Below are 16,134 nucleotides of genomic sequence, written 5' to 3'. Positions count from 1 at the left end.
TATCCCTTGTAAGGAATGTTTCTAAGTTGATTCTATTCATAGGTAATAGGTAATATCGTCTTTTATGTTGCACATTTTTCTATTAAATGACTTTCTACATACATGGCTACTTTATTGATTTAAAAAAAAGAAATGTTCACATGGGAGGAATACCTTTCTAATATGGGTATATATGTGTGTTTGTGTGAGAATGAAATGAGTTTATTTCAGAGAGGCATATAGTGATTAAGAGGCCAAGCTTTGGAGTCAGGCTGTCCTGGAGTTCAAATTCAGCTAGCCTCAAGCAAATAATTAACCTCTCTGAGCCTGGATTCCCCCCTGTGACATTTGGATAACACCCCTCATGAAACCAGTTGTTGTGAGAATTAAGTGAGATAAAGTATGTACAGCGCTTATCACAGTGCCTGACACCTGTAAGCACTAAGTAAAACTGTTTCAACCTTCTGGAAAGTGAAATCTGCCTTTGGAGACAGTGTTTGCCAGTGGATAGGATGCAAACTCCTAGAGACCCAGTGACAGGGGATTCATAGGGGGAGAAAGTCATTCCCTTTAAAATATTTCTCCAATCCTGATGACTTCAAGGACAGTGTCTCAGTTTGCAGCTCTTGTGACGTCATGAACTCCAACACTATCAAAGAGAGACTGACCGATGTGCCCAGAGTCTGTCCTTAGCTATAATTTTTTCAACACTATTTTATTTTCAATCTGTTTATTTGTATGGTCACCTTCTATTTACGGCAAGTGGTAATAATTTTTCATTTATGGTAGTGATATAAATGTTCCTTTAAAATATATTATATTTAAGCTAAAAAAAAAAGTTAGTCTACAGAAAAATTTTTGTTACACGAGAGGATAGGTAGCATAGCCAAAAACTGGGGAAGGTCTTACGAGAATGACTGAAATTTGCAAAACACTGTCCCAGGGGACGGTACTCATGACTGCATTCTGAAATGAGTAGTGACTTTCTGGAACAGCAGTTTCACATCAGGAGTTGCCCCCGGTAGTCAGAGAAAACACTCTAAGCTGTGGTTCGCCCTGCTAACTTGTTCTCATGACTGAATGAGACAGATCCTGGCAGGCTGAGGGTTTTTGAGTCATCTGATGTTGAATTAGAGTGAAGATGAAAAGATATAGAGCCATGCAGTTTCTCCTATCCATATTTCACTTAAATATAGTCCCCGAGGGCTGGAGCCACATTTGTGTGTACCCCTTGAACCTAGAACAGGAGATTAAGGATTCGTGTTTGAAAAATGAATGAATGAAAGATAACTACTCCTGCATAAGACTACAGAGGCATTAATCCCCTCTTTCTTGATGAACATTCTCAATCCTGAATGCCTAGACAAAGCAATTTTAATTTCTGCAGTGTTTTTCTTCTAAGATAAGAGATATGAATTGAATTACTATTATGAGCCAATTTTTCTTCTGAATAATTCTGATGATCATCAATATACATAATGCCTCCTGGACATCAGAGAGGCTGCATCGCTTGCAAAAGGTGAAGGTCCCTTCATGACAGAGCGAAGACTCGAGCCTGTGCTTACTTGAGCTCAAATCAAATGCTATGGAAAAGTACCTCCTATGTTTAAAAACTAGTCAGTCTTTCTTTAATTAATTAATAATAATCTTGTATGGAGGACGATCTATTCTTTTGTCCAATAAATAACTGGATTTTCCTCTCTTTGTTTTCTTTCGTTTTTAACATTGCGCAATAGATTTACATGAGAGAGAAAAATCAAAATATTTACTGATGACATGAACAAATAGCCATACAAATATAACTTTAAAGTGCATATACAAATATTAAACATAAGTACAACGCTCAACAAGCAAAACTATTAAAAGTAAACAGAAAAATAAAAACTAGTACATACACCAGTTTTTTCTACTTCCTTTTAAAGTCTTTGTTAAATATTTTCAATTATGTGCATGTATTATTTTAGAAACAAAATGAGTTAATCTTCCAGACCTACATGGAGGATATTAGATTTCATTTGCTTTTAGACCCTAATCATATTTTTCTATTTGTGCCAGAAGATATTTTAATTAGCTAAATATGCTAAATTTTATTAAAAGGTTATAGAAACCTTAGTAAAAATAACTAAACTACTAGTTATCAGATTAAAAGTTAATTTAATATTGGGAAATGCCTTAAAATTATCTTTTTATAAAGGTTCTATGAATTTTTAAGATTTTTGTCTTAATCATAGGAAGCCCATCTCAAACCAAACCACTGAAAAAGAATGCCCAAACCAGGGTGGTTATCTAAGGATAGAGAGAGGACTCAGAGGTTATTCAGAAATAGGGCATTCAGAAATTACTGCACCTTTATTGATCCTTCTTCATAAACTTAATTGGTTACTCTAACGTCACTCTTTGTACTAGCTGATCAGCAAGCATTCATTAATGTGCTTAGCTCTGGTAAACGAATGCCAGAGGCTACCCCTTCCTTTAAAGAGCATCCAATCTATGCGAGTAATAAAAGTCATTGTCGTATTAATGTTGTTTTCTACATGGCCTGCTAAGTTAGTCAATCTCCAAGACATAAAATTCATTCTCTGTCTAAATTATTTGCATTTATATCAGTTACTGTTGTTTTCGGTAGAAAAATATTTCAGCAATAATTTATTTGGGTGACTCTTAATAGCCCATATGTTTGCTTCAAACATGTGTTTCATTGACAAACATTTCTAACATGGAAGCAATCTGCTTATGGCCATGCAATCAAGTTGCTCTCAATTTTGGAATGTTTTGATGAATGAAATCCCAATATTTAAGCAATGTGAGGCCACTTATATAGCTTACATGATTATTGACATAGTGGCGGGTTTACATAGTCTAACGTGAAAATATCTGCAAAATCATTTCCTCAGCTGAGATGCACACACGCTATTTAAATACCAACTGCATAAACACTCACACTTCAAAATATTCTTATGTTAGAACTCCCTATGCACATTCCTAGTTCCATTTCATTCACACACTTTTCTTTTCCTAACAGATAATCACCTTCTGATTTTCCTCCCATTCTCTTTAGCACATTCCATAATCAAAGCTCCAACCTGAATGGTTGGAATTAATCATAAGAGAATTAAAGAAACAGACAAATTGTGTGTGCCCTACTCAGCCTACCAATGCCATTTTCCCTCCTCTGTATCTCCTTCAGCTTCTATTCCTATTATAAGCCTCCCTCCCTCTCACTCATTCACAGTATGGCCATCAGTAAAGGATCAGAACTTTATTTACACAATGGTATGAGTAGCACTGAGGAAAACATAGCTAAAAAGAGGGCTACCAATCTCTGGCTGAAAGAACCATCCTCTCACGAGGATGGTGTTTGCCATTTAATAGGGATGATAACTTTGTGCAAAAGCACTTATTTCTCTACCAGTGTTAAGATGACAATGCATCTCATGGTTAAATATTTTTTTGAAACAGATTTGAGGAAATTGAAGAGGCATGGTTAGTTGCAGAATTTCTCAGACAATTGGAATGTTCTGATATGCATATTCAAAACTTATTTCACCCCAGAACACTTTTTCCCAAGGAAAATATATGCTACAGAATACAGTGTGGACAACACAGTACCAAAGGAACAAAGCCCTGGACTGTGAGCTCAGGTTTCCCGGGTATTGGGCATCAGGAAGAGAAGTACGAGTCACCCTTGGTAATGTCCCACATGGCTGCTCACCTACGCACCCGGCAACGGCCATGACAACCATAAACTACAGGGCACCTACTATGCGGTAAAAATTACTAAACGTTCTCTCATCTTTTCATCATAAGGCACAGAAAGGTCTTATAATAGAGTTATCTAAGTGATGCAGCTAGGCTTCGAACTCAGAATGAGAAACTTAAGGCTAGATTTTTATATGAACCAGATCAGAAAATTATTCTAAGGGGTCATATAATAAAATACTACATAAGAACATACTTTTAAATGAATCTTCTGTATTTTCCTAAGGAGAAGCAGAAATGAAATGTATGTTAATTGCTAATTTCTCAGCAGAATGGCCCTCATAAAAGAAATAAAAAAGCTGTCCCTTTCTGTCCGTAATTACAAATGCTTTCTAATTACCTGTAAGTTACTCAGAACTAGAAATCTGCTTAGAAGGACTCTTTCCATTATTCTGCTGACCCTCAAAGATCCAGGGGAGACATCGTATAGATTTACACCCTATAGGGAATACAGTTCTCAGACATAATTTAAGCAATTCTGAATATATCACTAAAGCTTTACCTATATAACTATATCTACTATTATTTTTACCTATATGATGATACTAGAAATGTTTTTATCACAAACTCTGAGACAACTCCACTATGATCCAGTTTTTGTGTGTGTGTTGTTTTTTTGTGCTGGGGGCAGGGAGATAATATATGATATAGCTGTGGACTAAGTCTCCTTCAAGAATAAAGAAATGAAAATTAACCACATTTTTATTTTAAAAAATATGATGTCTAAACAGAATTCTCAAAATGAGAAAAATGGTCTTTACCCATTAATTATTTTCCCTGAAGACAACACACAATTGCATACATAGTACCGTACAGTTTGTTTTTATAGCAGATCATCAGTTTCACCAAGTTCAATTTTTGTGAATATCCCAAGAAACATATGTTTGAGATATTACAGTGTTTAATATAGTGATGAGAAAAATTAAACTGGAGAACTGAAAGAACATTTATATGAGGCTCTCAATCCTGAGATTCATATGTATATGACACCAGAAGTGCAGAGAATGAGCCATGATAAAAGTGAAAGGTGAATACTAGCTCACGCTGAAAGTAATAACATCTGCCATTTGCCAAGCACCTGCTACGAATGCTCCAGGCACTTCACACACAGAATTACACTTAATCATCATCACGCTCCTATAAAATAGGTGTGTTACCCGTTTCAGACATAAAGAAATTGGATCTTAGATAAGTAACCTACGCAAAGTCACATAAAAAGTAAGTGGCAGATTCACTATTTGAGTTGATATAGATAGATATACATATCAGCATCGATAATCAACCCACAGATGCAAACACAACTTGGAGCCTTAGTTATCTTTTAAAATAACATTTATCAATGTTAAATTGGAATGATGTATATGAAAACAGGTGAGAGATTAGGAGATTATTTGACTGGTCTATAATACGAATAAAAATCTTGATATATTTTAAACTGCAATTCTATATGCATAGCCAAAGATCTATCTTAAATTATTTTTTTTAAAAAAGCGTTACATGGAGTTTTTTTTTTTCATCTTAACATCTTATACAGTTTAATACCAACGAATAAAAATTTAGGTATTTTCTCTTCCCATAATTTCAATGCAGAGGTCACATTTCCCAACTCATGATTCAACAAATGAATTCTGTGATGTTACATGAAATGACATTTTAAATATAGAAAGCAATATCTTGTTACATTTGTTCACAGAACCACATCAGGAAAGTTCAACCTTCGTGTGGTTGTAACACAAATGAGTGGAAAGTTTTCAACTTTGTCATTTGATTTAAATAAACCGAGTTAGTATATATTTCGTCTGAAACCTAAGACCTTTTCTACACAGAATTTTCAACCCAAATTAATCCAATAGCAGATTCAATAGCATTTCACAAGTCAGCACACAGTCATGTAGTGCTTAATGACAGAGATACATCAAGAAATGCACTGTTAGGCAATTTCATCACTGTGCGAACATCATAGTGTACTTACACACACCTAGATAGTGTAGCCTACTACACGCCTAGGCTATATGGTATAGCCTATTGCTCCTGGGCTACAAACCTGTACAGCATGTTATGTACTGAATACTGTAGGCAATTGTAACACAATGATAAGTATTTGTGCATCTAAACACAGAAAAGGTACAGTAAAAATACACTATAAAAGATAAAAAATGGCACACCTGTATAGGGCACTTACCACGAAAAGAGCTTGCAAAACGGGAAGTTGCCCTGGGTGGGTGTTTGAGTGAGTCGGTGAGTGAATGTGGAGGCCTAGGACATCACTGGACACCACTGTAGACTTTATAAACACTGTACACTTAGACTAAATTTATCCCTATGAAAACACCTCCTGCGGTGGGCATGAATGGATAGGGGTTCTCTCCAAACTGCTAGAGGAATTGTGAACTATGTTAGCATTTTATGAGAGTTATCTGGTAATATTTATTCAACAATATTTCATAAGGGAGAAATCAAACCTCTAATGGATTTCATTGGAATTTTTTTCTGAAAGTTTAGAACAGTGCTACCCAACAAAAAATGTAATGCAAATTACAAATGCAAGACACATGTATAATTTTAGGTTTTTTTAGCAGCCACATTAAAACAAAAATACAGGCATACCTCAGAGATATCGTGGGATTGGTTCCAGACCACAGCAATAAAGTGAATATTGCAATAAAGCGAGTCATGAAATTTTTGGTTTCCCACTGCATATAAAAGATATGTTTACCCCATACTGTAGTCTAGTAAGTGTGCAATAGTATTATGTCTTAAAAAAAGGTACATACCTTAATTAAAAATACGTTATTTCTAAAAAACGCTAACCATCATCTGAGCCTTCAGCGAGTTGCAATGTTTTTGCTAGTGGAGGGTCTTATAAAAAACACGACGACTGTAAAGTGCAATAAAGCAAAGTGCAATAAAACGAGGTATGTCTGTAAACGGGTGAAATTCATTATAATAACATTTTATTTAATCCAATAAATTCAATATATTTTTCCACATATAATCAATATAAAATTACTGGGAGATTTTATATTCTTTTTTTTGTCCCAAGTCTTCAAAAACCAGTGTGTACTTTACTTTTACAGCACATCTTAATTTGAACCAGCTATTTCAAGTGCTCAAGAGCCACACATCTCATGGAAACAGTGTTGGGCAGCACAGTATAGTGATTTTGTTCATCAGCAGATAGAAAGCATGTAAGATTTCACTCATCTGACATCATAGAAAAATCTGCACTCTATATACCCTTGTCAGGGAATACAATTTCGAGTTCACTGTCATTTATTTTCAAAATCTTATATGCAACAACTAATTTGCAACAAGCATTGCCAAAATTTATAATTAAGTTACCAATTTGTTTGAATGTGTTTTTATTTAGCAACACTCAGTTTCTCAGATTCAGACAGGAAGAATAGAGTTGGATGGACTTATTTAGGGTGGAGTTATATCAAGTGAGTGTGACAGAAAAAGAAATGGATCAGGGAGTTGAAACATATGCACAGATATGATTGTAATAATGATTCATGGATTCCAATTTGGATAAAAAGGAAGGGATGATGAATAGAAAGTAAAGCTATGGAATAACTTAGCGTTGAGCCAAAGTTTTCATAACAAAAAATATAAACTATTTTCCATTGATACTCATGCTGAGAGAGAGAGAGCAAGAGAGAAGGAAGGAGGAGAAGGCACTCCAGAAACATGGAAGAAACAAAGGAAAGAAGGAAGGGAAAAAATGAGACAGACTATTTAAACACACTAGAAAATCTGTTTAACATGTGTTCCTAATGGAATTTATGGAACTTCGTCTCTGAAAGTTTCCATAGGAGAAAATCCCCTTTGGTGTGATACCATCAGCTTTTGAGTACAATAAATTGTTATAGTAGCATTGATCTTAAAAATAAAAAGAAAATCCTTTCCTTGATGCCACATCTCTTTCAGCTGCTGCTATCTTTCTACACTCTGGCAGCCATGCTTTCAAAAGGGTTGTCTACACGGTGTCTACATCCTCCCTTACCTTCACCCTTCAACTCTTTCCAGTTTGGCTTTCATTCCCTCTGCTAAAGCTACTATTTCTGCCCCTAAGGTCATCTGTAAGTTTCATGATGCCAAATTCATTGGCTAAATTTCAGTCCTCAATTTACGTGAACTATTGAAAGAATTTGGGCCAGTTCACCTCTATTTTCTTCCCTAAAACATTCTATTTTTTGAATTCTTACCATTATACTCTTTTGTTTGCCTTCTTTTCTTTTTAGCCTCTCCTCAATCACACTGGACAACTTCTCCTTGTCTATCAAAACTTAAATGTTTGCTTTCCACAGGACTCTATCCTGGGTCATCTTTTCTTTCTACTCTAAATGCTTTCCTATCTTATCTTATTTACTGATGCATTTTAAATGCTATATTTTTTCCAATTTTGTATCTCCAGCCTGAATCACCTTTCTGAGGTCCAGATCATAATATCAAATTGCTTACTTTACATCTCTACCTGAATATTTCTCTGGTACCTCAAATATAACATTTCCAGAATTGAAATTTGGATATTCTCTCATGCCCTCACAATTTCCTCCTGCTCCTTCATTCTTTTCTGTTGGAGTAAATGAGAACTTCATGATCCTCCCAGCTTTCCGTGCCACAAACCTGAGTCATTCTTCACATCTTTTTCCCCCTCAGACTCCACATCCACTATATCACAAAAGGTATGTAAGTAATAGTCCCAAACAAAGTTGTCCACTTGGCCCTATATATTACCAGTTTGTAAACTCCCAACTGTTCAACAACTTCCATTGGGCCCTCTTCCAATCCATTGTACTGACGTCAGCTCACATGGTCTTCTAAAAACAAAAATCTAGTCATGTCATGCCTCTGTTTTAAAGCTCTTCAATAGCTACTCATCACACTTAGGGGACTTTTTACACAGATTTATGCAACTTAGTTTTGGTTTACTTTTCCAGCTTCTTCTTCTGGAACACTCTCCCTTGCTAATTATAACACTGTGAGTGCTTGTCAAATCTTGAAAAATTTTTATCATTCTGTGTCTCATTCCTTCACCTACATCATTACACTTAATTGAGTATAACTGAGCTTCATTAATTTGTGCCTCTCTCTTCAGTTTAGCAGGAGCACATGGAATTCTGATCTGGTTTTCCAAGGTGATCATTAATCCCATTATTAACATATCATCTGTAACTTAATAAGGATAGTATACTTTCCACTCTATAACAAAAAAATATGTTGATCAAGGACCAATCTCTCAAGTACAATACTTTAACTTTGCTTCAGACTAATACCAATCCACTGATATCATATATGAAGTTTTCATAATGGCTTGTCAGTGCTGTTATTTTTCTTCATTTGCCAGGGAGAAGATAATAGCTAGTAAATTATGCTAGTTTTATACCTCCACTTCCTTTTTTACTAAAATAAACGTCAAAAGCATTCTCTTACTCTGTATGCCTCAATTTAAATATATTTTTAAAATTTGACAGAAACAGTATGCCATAATTTTTTCAGATAAAAACATCCTATTAAGAAAATATAAAAAAACAGTTATAATTTTATAATCAATATAATTTTATAACTACATAATTCAAAACTATAAACTTCTTAATAGTGCTTAACTCATAATATTAACCTTTGAGTGAATTATTTCCTCACCCACTCTAGAGACTTCAAGTTTAGAGAAAAAAATAGCTATGGATTTTCTTCAAATTTCAGTAATAGAGCCAGAAAACCCCAAATATTCTTATGTGGACACTACTAGACTTACTCATAATGCACCCTATTCTCAGTGCATAAAAGGAATAGATCTAATTCTCAGATTGTTTAACTTCCTTTTTCTTTTTTTTTTTTTAAAGATTTTATTTATTTATTTTTTACCCCCAAAGCCCCAGTAGATAGCTGCATGTCATAGCTGCACATCCTTCTAGTTGCTGTATGTGGGATGCGGCCTCAGCATGGCCGGAGAAGCGGTGTATCAGATTGTTTAACTTTCAATGGAAGATGCATAGCAGACATTATTTTAACAACAACAACTTTCTAAAAGAGAAGCTTATGGGAATAAAAGTGGCAATGTTTGAGAGATAAAGGTACTCTAGTCCAAACTCATTTTTCCTCCAAAAAAGAGAAATTCATTCAAACTAGCTCATGTAAAGAGAAGATCATTGTAAGGCTACCACAGGCATTTCACAGACAGACAAGATCAGATAAACAAGTGCAGCTAGGTCTTCCGTGGCCTGGAAATGCAAAGTCAGAAATTAAGATTGCTCCCTCCGCCTTTCAGTCCTCTTCAATTCTCTCATCTCATCTTCTTTCTAATTACCCATCTTGCACATCAGTCAACCGGCTGTCATCCTCCGTTGTATATCAGATCAAACATTGACCTTCAACTGACAACAGTCTCATTATCTCTTGTTTGAAAGGAAAGAAGGGCTTTGTTGAGTCCAACAAATCTGTAAAAGCCAGACGACATTCATCATTAGCCATTAAGTGGCCAATGGGCTGGCTGCTTTTGAATCAAGTGCCTATTCTTGGCCCAAGTGACTGTCTTTGGGAATCTGGATGATACAAGTTCTACTCATTTTACATGCTATAGATGGACAGGATATGATAAAGGAAGGGTCTCTGACCTACAGATATATGCCTGGAGTAGTGAGAGCTGTAAACTCTTATTGAAAAGAGACAAGAGAAAATGAAGGAAATTATCTCAGTAATTGAAACCAAGGTAGATTTTTGCCTCAATTTTATCTCACTCACTTTCCCAGTAGTGACATAGTAGTTTACTAATTGTACTAAAAATGCAGTTGTCTCCTGAAACTTTTAAATTGTATCAATATATTAAATGTAAATAAAATGTGATGGACCAATGTGGAAAATGTGCAAACCTTAGAGATTCTTCAATCATAAGGAATATTTTACAACTTGTCATTACAGTGACATGATTTTATAGAATCATACCCTTTTGTGTTTCTCTACCCCTAAAAAAGACATGGTGACTTAGAAATCACAACTTTAACAGTTTAGAAAAGTTTTTGTATGAAATGAAAGAGCGCAATGAATTATTAAATATTTTCATACGATTATAATGAACAATATAACTTCTTGTCCAAAGTAGGTGCTAATCTTCTGATGCTCTCACTTATCGAGGTAATGTGATATCCATATGAATTCAAAATAGGAACACAATAAATGGCAGCTATTAAAAGAAGGTCAAAATTTCAAGTGTTCTTGATACTATGTTATTCTTCTGAAAGTTAGGCACAATCCTATGGCCAGCTTGGAACAAAAAAGGAATTGATCCTGACAAAAGGATGAGGCTTAGTCCTCAGCGTGGATAATGACCAAAAAATGAGGCAGAGAGTAAATGGAATTCTAAGTCAGAAACTGTTCTTGTACTTTTCAGTGTGTCTTCCTTGTAAAGTGGAACACACAAAAAAATGAAGAAATGGTAATTACTAATTTGGAAAAGTGGTAGAGGAGCTTAAAAGAAAGGAAAATATGACACATGGTATGATAAAACATAACTTATTTTAATGAACGAGATACAAAGGAAATCTTACAAAAGACCACAGATATTGATGAATTACTTCTCATGATTATAAAGGGAAGTAGTCTTTCTGGATTATTTCAATGGGGAGCACTTGGAAACAACAAAGAAATTTCTGCCCAGTGGCCTATGTCTAAAAGGCTCATTATTTTTCTCTGAGTGAAAAATAAATACAGAAGGGGTATAATTTCATACAATATCTGATATTTTCACCACTCGGACTATTTCAATGTCTGGAGTAAAACTTAGATACCATTCTTTATATTTAAAACAGGAAAGAATTACAAGGCCATATAACAATTTATTTTAAAATAATAACTTCTGGAATGTTTGCTCTCCTATTCTTATTTCATAGCTTTCTCCAAAATGACTATAAGATATTCTATAATATATAAAGTAATAAATTAGTAACTGTAACTTAGGTGATCAGGTAACAGCCATTTAAATTCTTAAAACATGTGATTTATATTTGGCAGGAATGATATTCTTTACTTTACATTGGATTTTTACTTTATTTTACTATTTTCTGTGTGAGGAAGATCAGCCCTGAGCTAACATCCGATGCCAATCCTCCTCTTTTTGCCAAGGAAGATAGGCCCTGGGCTAACATCTGTGCCCATCTTCTTCTACTTTATATGGGATGCCGTCACAGCATGGCTTAACAAGCGGTGCATCGGTCGGCACCCGGGATCCGAACCTGCGAACCCCGGGCCGCCAAAGCGGAGCGCAGAAACTTAACCGCTACACCACCGGGCCAGGCCTACATTGGATGTTTTTTTAATCCAGCAGTAAATATTTTGGTAAAACAGATTTTCCATCTTCTTATAATTTAATTAAGTATCCCACAATTTTTGGTTTCATGCTTAGTTTTTAACATGTATTTATATATTTTTTTAATTGAGTCACAAATGGTACTCTGTGATACGGGAAAATAAAACATGCTCTCATTTTGTCCTACTAAATTCCCATTTCATTCTTTCCTGTAACTGCTTTAGTCTAATACCCTTTTAATCAATCTATACTTAGTTCTTTTCATTATGCATTCCTTTGTTTCTCCTCTCAGAACTATTTAACCACAATATTTCTCCAAGGATATGGCAGTGTCTTTCCACAGGAAGCCATACTCCCCAATTTTTTTTTGATGTGGGAGCTTGATGGCTTCATTTATTTAAGCTTTCCCCCAAGTCAACATGAGGCAGTTTCTCAGTAAGAACTCTATCTTTTATATGTAAATATGACACTACTGACCAATGACCTAAGAATTAAAATAACAGCTAACATGTATTAAGCAATTACTATTTGCTATGCCCCTCTGAAAAGCACCTCACATGCTTTTCCTCTTTAAATCCTCAAAACCACTCTTTCAAATAAATGTTATTGTTTTCCCCACTTTTGCTTTTTAAATGGACAAACCGAGAAAATGACAGATTTAGTTATTTATCAAGATCATAGAGTGGATAAGCAATGATGTTCAACTGAATATGAGGCCATCGGAGCCCAGAGGCCATCATAAATAGGGCATGGGCACCTACACTACGTGTTCAGAGAGATGTGCCAAACAAGTGCCTGCTGCTTATCACAAGTAGAACACCGAATACACTGCTGTTTAAGCTGAAATCCTAAACAGCTAGATATTATAGAATTATGCCACATTAAAGTGAAAATGCCCTAAGACAGCTACCTCTCTTTAAAATCGTAGCAAAAGTAACCTCATCAGAACCTTTCCAGCTGGTCTGAAGAAAGCAAGTTTTACCAGCCACCAGAGGTGAACCAGGGGATCTCCTTGGAAGGAGACATCTAGGTTGTTAGCTACACTGGAAGGCTGCAGTCAGAGTAAAAAGTGTCAAATCTTCAAAAGCTTCAAGGCAGAGGAGAGAGACCTAAACAAACCACGCCCCGCACAAGCTGCCAATAAGCATGTTGCACATAGTGAGACAAGATAGATGCTTTCTGTTTTTAAGCTAATAAATTTAACTCCCTTCATAAGAGGCACCAAATAATACTAATAAAAAATACAAAACCTATGAGGTGGAGAATAATCTGTGCTTTAATAAATAAACAGTCCTTATTGAAGGTAACAGTTGGAATTAAATTTTAAAAATCATTAGTTTTGGGATAAAGCAAGGAGGAATTTCTCTTTTGGACATTGATAGACAGTATCTAGTTAAACATAAACCAGAAAATACAGTCTAAATGGAATTTTCATCCACTGTGCGTCATTCTTACATTGTTTTAGCACTGGGTATCATGTTTCCTGCTTCCATTAAAGGACAAGTTGGATACTCTTAGATTTTTCTGATGGCAGCATACACAAATGTCACTACAAGTATACCACATACCTCCTGCTAGAAATACAGTATCTTCACAGGCGTGGAACCGTGTTTACCATTTTAGATTGCGTTTAGCATTTTACACTCATATTACTCAATAACTCTTGCAGGAGGATAAAAATTGTTGAAGTGATGAATGAATAATCTTCAAATAATTATTAGTTATGGGACAATGGGCAAATCACTCCTTGGGTTTCAGTTTTCTCTTCTCTACAATGAAGCAGTTGGACTAACTGACCCTTAATGTACCACATGAAGCTCAAGTCTACGATGCCGTGGAGACGCTTGCCTAAAGAGAGAGAGGTCACACACAGAAGCTCTCCATCAAGAAGAGGATCAATCAGAACTAGTTCCCTCAGAAGACTACTCACATCTAGGAACGGGTGTGGGTTAATAGAAAGCTCATTATAAGAAATTTCATGACCTTGGCCACAGGAGGAGGGAAGTGAAGCAAGTCATAAACAGCACATTGGGAAGGAGCACAGGAGATGGGGAACATGCCTGGGAGGAACAGGAGTAGGCATAATGAGTCAGAAGTTGGTTCCCATCACTCTAGCGTTATTCATAATAGCATGTACCTCAAAGTATTACTTCAGTATTAATTGAAATAAAAGTCACTTTCTAGCTAAACTGCTCAATCTAGAAGTTTGAAACAAACTGTAGTCCATTCTAGTGAACTAAATTGTTAAGCTGAAATTACAAAAGAGCTAATGTGGTCAAGGTTCAAAAGACCTGGCCGGTTTGTTTAGACGCTAGCAAAGGCTGCTCTGCTGCAGTCCAGCGCCCACGCTTCGCACCAACGGCAACGTTCAACATTCGAAATGTTAGCACAGCAAGACATCGTGGGTTCTCATTTCTTTCTTGTGGTTTTGCATTGTCATAAACATATTTCCCATTTTAACTGAAAAGCAGTCTTCTAAATTTTATATATTAAAAAATACAATAGCCAAGAGAAGCAGCTAAAGCCAAAATTACATTATCTAAAAAATGCTAGTAAGCTATAAGAAATTCTATTCAGCAAATTAATAGACTTTCACTCAGATTTTCTTGTTGCATTTCTAATTGTGAACCTCTCCAGTAATCTTAATACCCAAGTGGAGGCTTTTTCTAAAACTTTCAAAACTGAACACTGTTCATGATCATTATCAAGTTCACAAATGCATTTGAAATACTTCCAAAAGAACTAACTATAACTGCTTTAAGTCCATTTGACCTATTATACGTATGTATGTATTCAACCAAATCGCCCGTTTCTCGTTTTCCCAAGTGAGCCGAGTCTGCGGAGCCAGGACGCTCTCCAGAGTGACCTGTCCGACGGGCAGGTCGGCGCCTCCGGCGACTCCCGGGCGGGACTCCTCCGGCGGCAGCCGAGCGGGCGACGCCGCCAGCAGGCGGGGCGCTAGACCGCGCGGACTCAGGCCTCGGGGCCACGCGCAACCCGACCGCGCGCGCACGACGTGAAGACTCGCTCCGAGGGGCTCCGAGACCAGAGCCCCTGTGCGGGTGCCCGGCGCCCCGGCGCGCGCGGCGCCGGGGAAGGGCGGCCTGGCCGTCCGCGCGCCGCCGCCCCGGGGCCCGACTGGCCGCCCCCTCCCGCCGCCCCGGACGCGCGAGCACCCACCTGGGGGCGCGGGGCCGCGGGGGGGCCGCCCCCGGCTCGCGCCCGGCCCGCCCGGAGCCGCGGGCAGCATCGCGGCCGAGCCCGCCGGTCCTGTCCTCCGCCCGCCGGTCCTCTCCTCCGCCCGTCGCCGCCGGTCTCCGGAAACGCGGCGCGGCCGCGGCTCTGCGGCGCCCGGAGGAAGTGAAAGCGCGCGGGCCCTGCTCGGCCCCCGCTGGAGGCTGCTTTGGTTTCTCCGAACACCCCCTGGCCCTCTTCCCTCCTCACCTTTTCCCTCCGGACGTCTCTAGAGTGTGTTCCCTCCAGCTGGAGCTCTTCTGTCCCGTCCTAGGCCTTCCAGGCAGAAGTAGGGATGCCAGAAGTAGACACTTGCTGGCAGAGAGGAGTAATAGATGTAGCTATAGAGATATGGATGTATAAATGAAGGTAGAGATGCGGATGTAGGTGTAGATGTATAGTTGCATTTTTAAAAAATATTTCATCTCGCCCAGACGTTCTAGGCTAGATTCATTAATTGTAAAGTGATTTTAAGTTCCACATAAAATTTATTTCCTACTCCTGCTCTAGGTCAGAACTGGGCCCAATGAAAAATTAGCTATGGCTCTAAATAGGTCCTCAAACAAGAGTTTTCCTTGTTTGTTTGCTTTAAAGACTGAGAAATACTCTTGAGTTTCCCCAGAGCTTTAAAATAAATGTCCATTCTTCTCTCAAGGATCACTAAATGAGTAATTTGCCTTTTGAAGTTGAAAATATTGTTGAAGATCAATTTGAAGATTTAGTAATAATTTGTGGTTTAAATGTCACTCTACCCTTTTTAGAAAAAAAACCTAAAAGGAAGTCTTGTGTAGCATCTATCTCACACAGTCTTTTTTAGGAATACCATAAATATCAAGTATCAAAGGATCAAAACGTTA

General features: G+C 37.2%; 1 protein-coding gene across 5 annotated transcripts in view; it reads right to left on the bottom strand.

Annotated features, from left to right (window-relative positions):
* The window catches only part of BANK1 (B cell scaffold protein with ankyrin repeats 1), a 313,509-nt gene extending 297,977 nt beyond the window's left edge, over positions 1 to 15,532 (bottom strand). For 4 of the 5 annotated variants that reach the window (XM_087434643.1, XM_087434644.1, XM_087434646.1 and 1 more), the window contains exon 1: positions 15,224 to 15,349. In XM_087434643.1, the coding sequence (XP_087290769.1) occupies positions 15,224 to 15,293 (70 nt within the window). In that variant the 5' untranslated portion in view covers positions 15,294 to 15,349. Of the gene's footprint in view, positions 1 to 15,223; positions 15,350 to 15,487 lie in introns of those variants that run through there. The other variant, XM_087434645.1, reaches the window with a different exon arrangement.
* Positions 15,533 to 16,134: the final 602 nt, after the last annotated feature.

The sequence above is a fragment of the Ceratotherium simum genome, chromosome 8, assembly GCF_057802395.1.
Source record: "Ceratotherium simum simum isolate JZ-2026a chromosome 8, ASM5780239v1, whole genome shotgun sequence".
NCBI lineage: Eukaryota > Metazoa > Chordata > Mammalia > Perissodactyla > Rhinocerotidae > Ceratotherium > Ceratotherium simum.
This window is presented reverse-complemented; position numbering and strand designations above follow the sequence as displayed.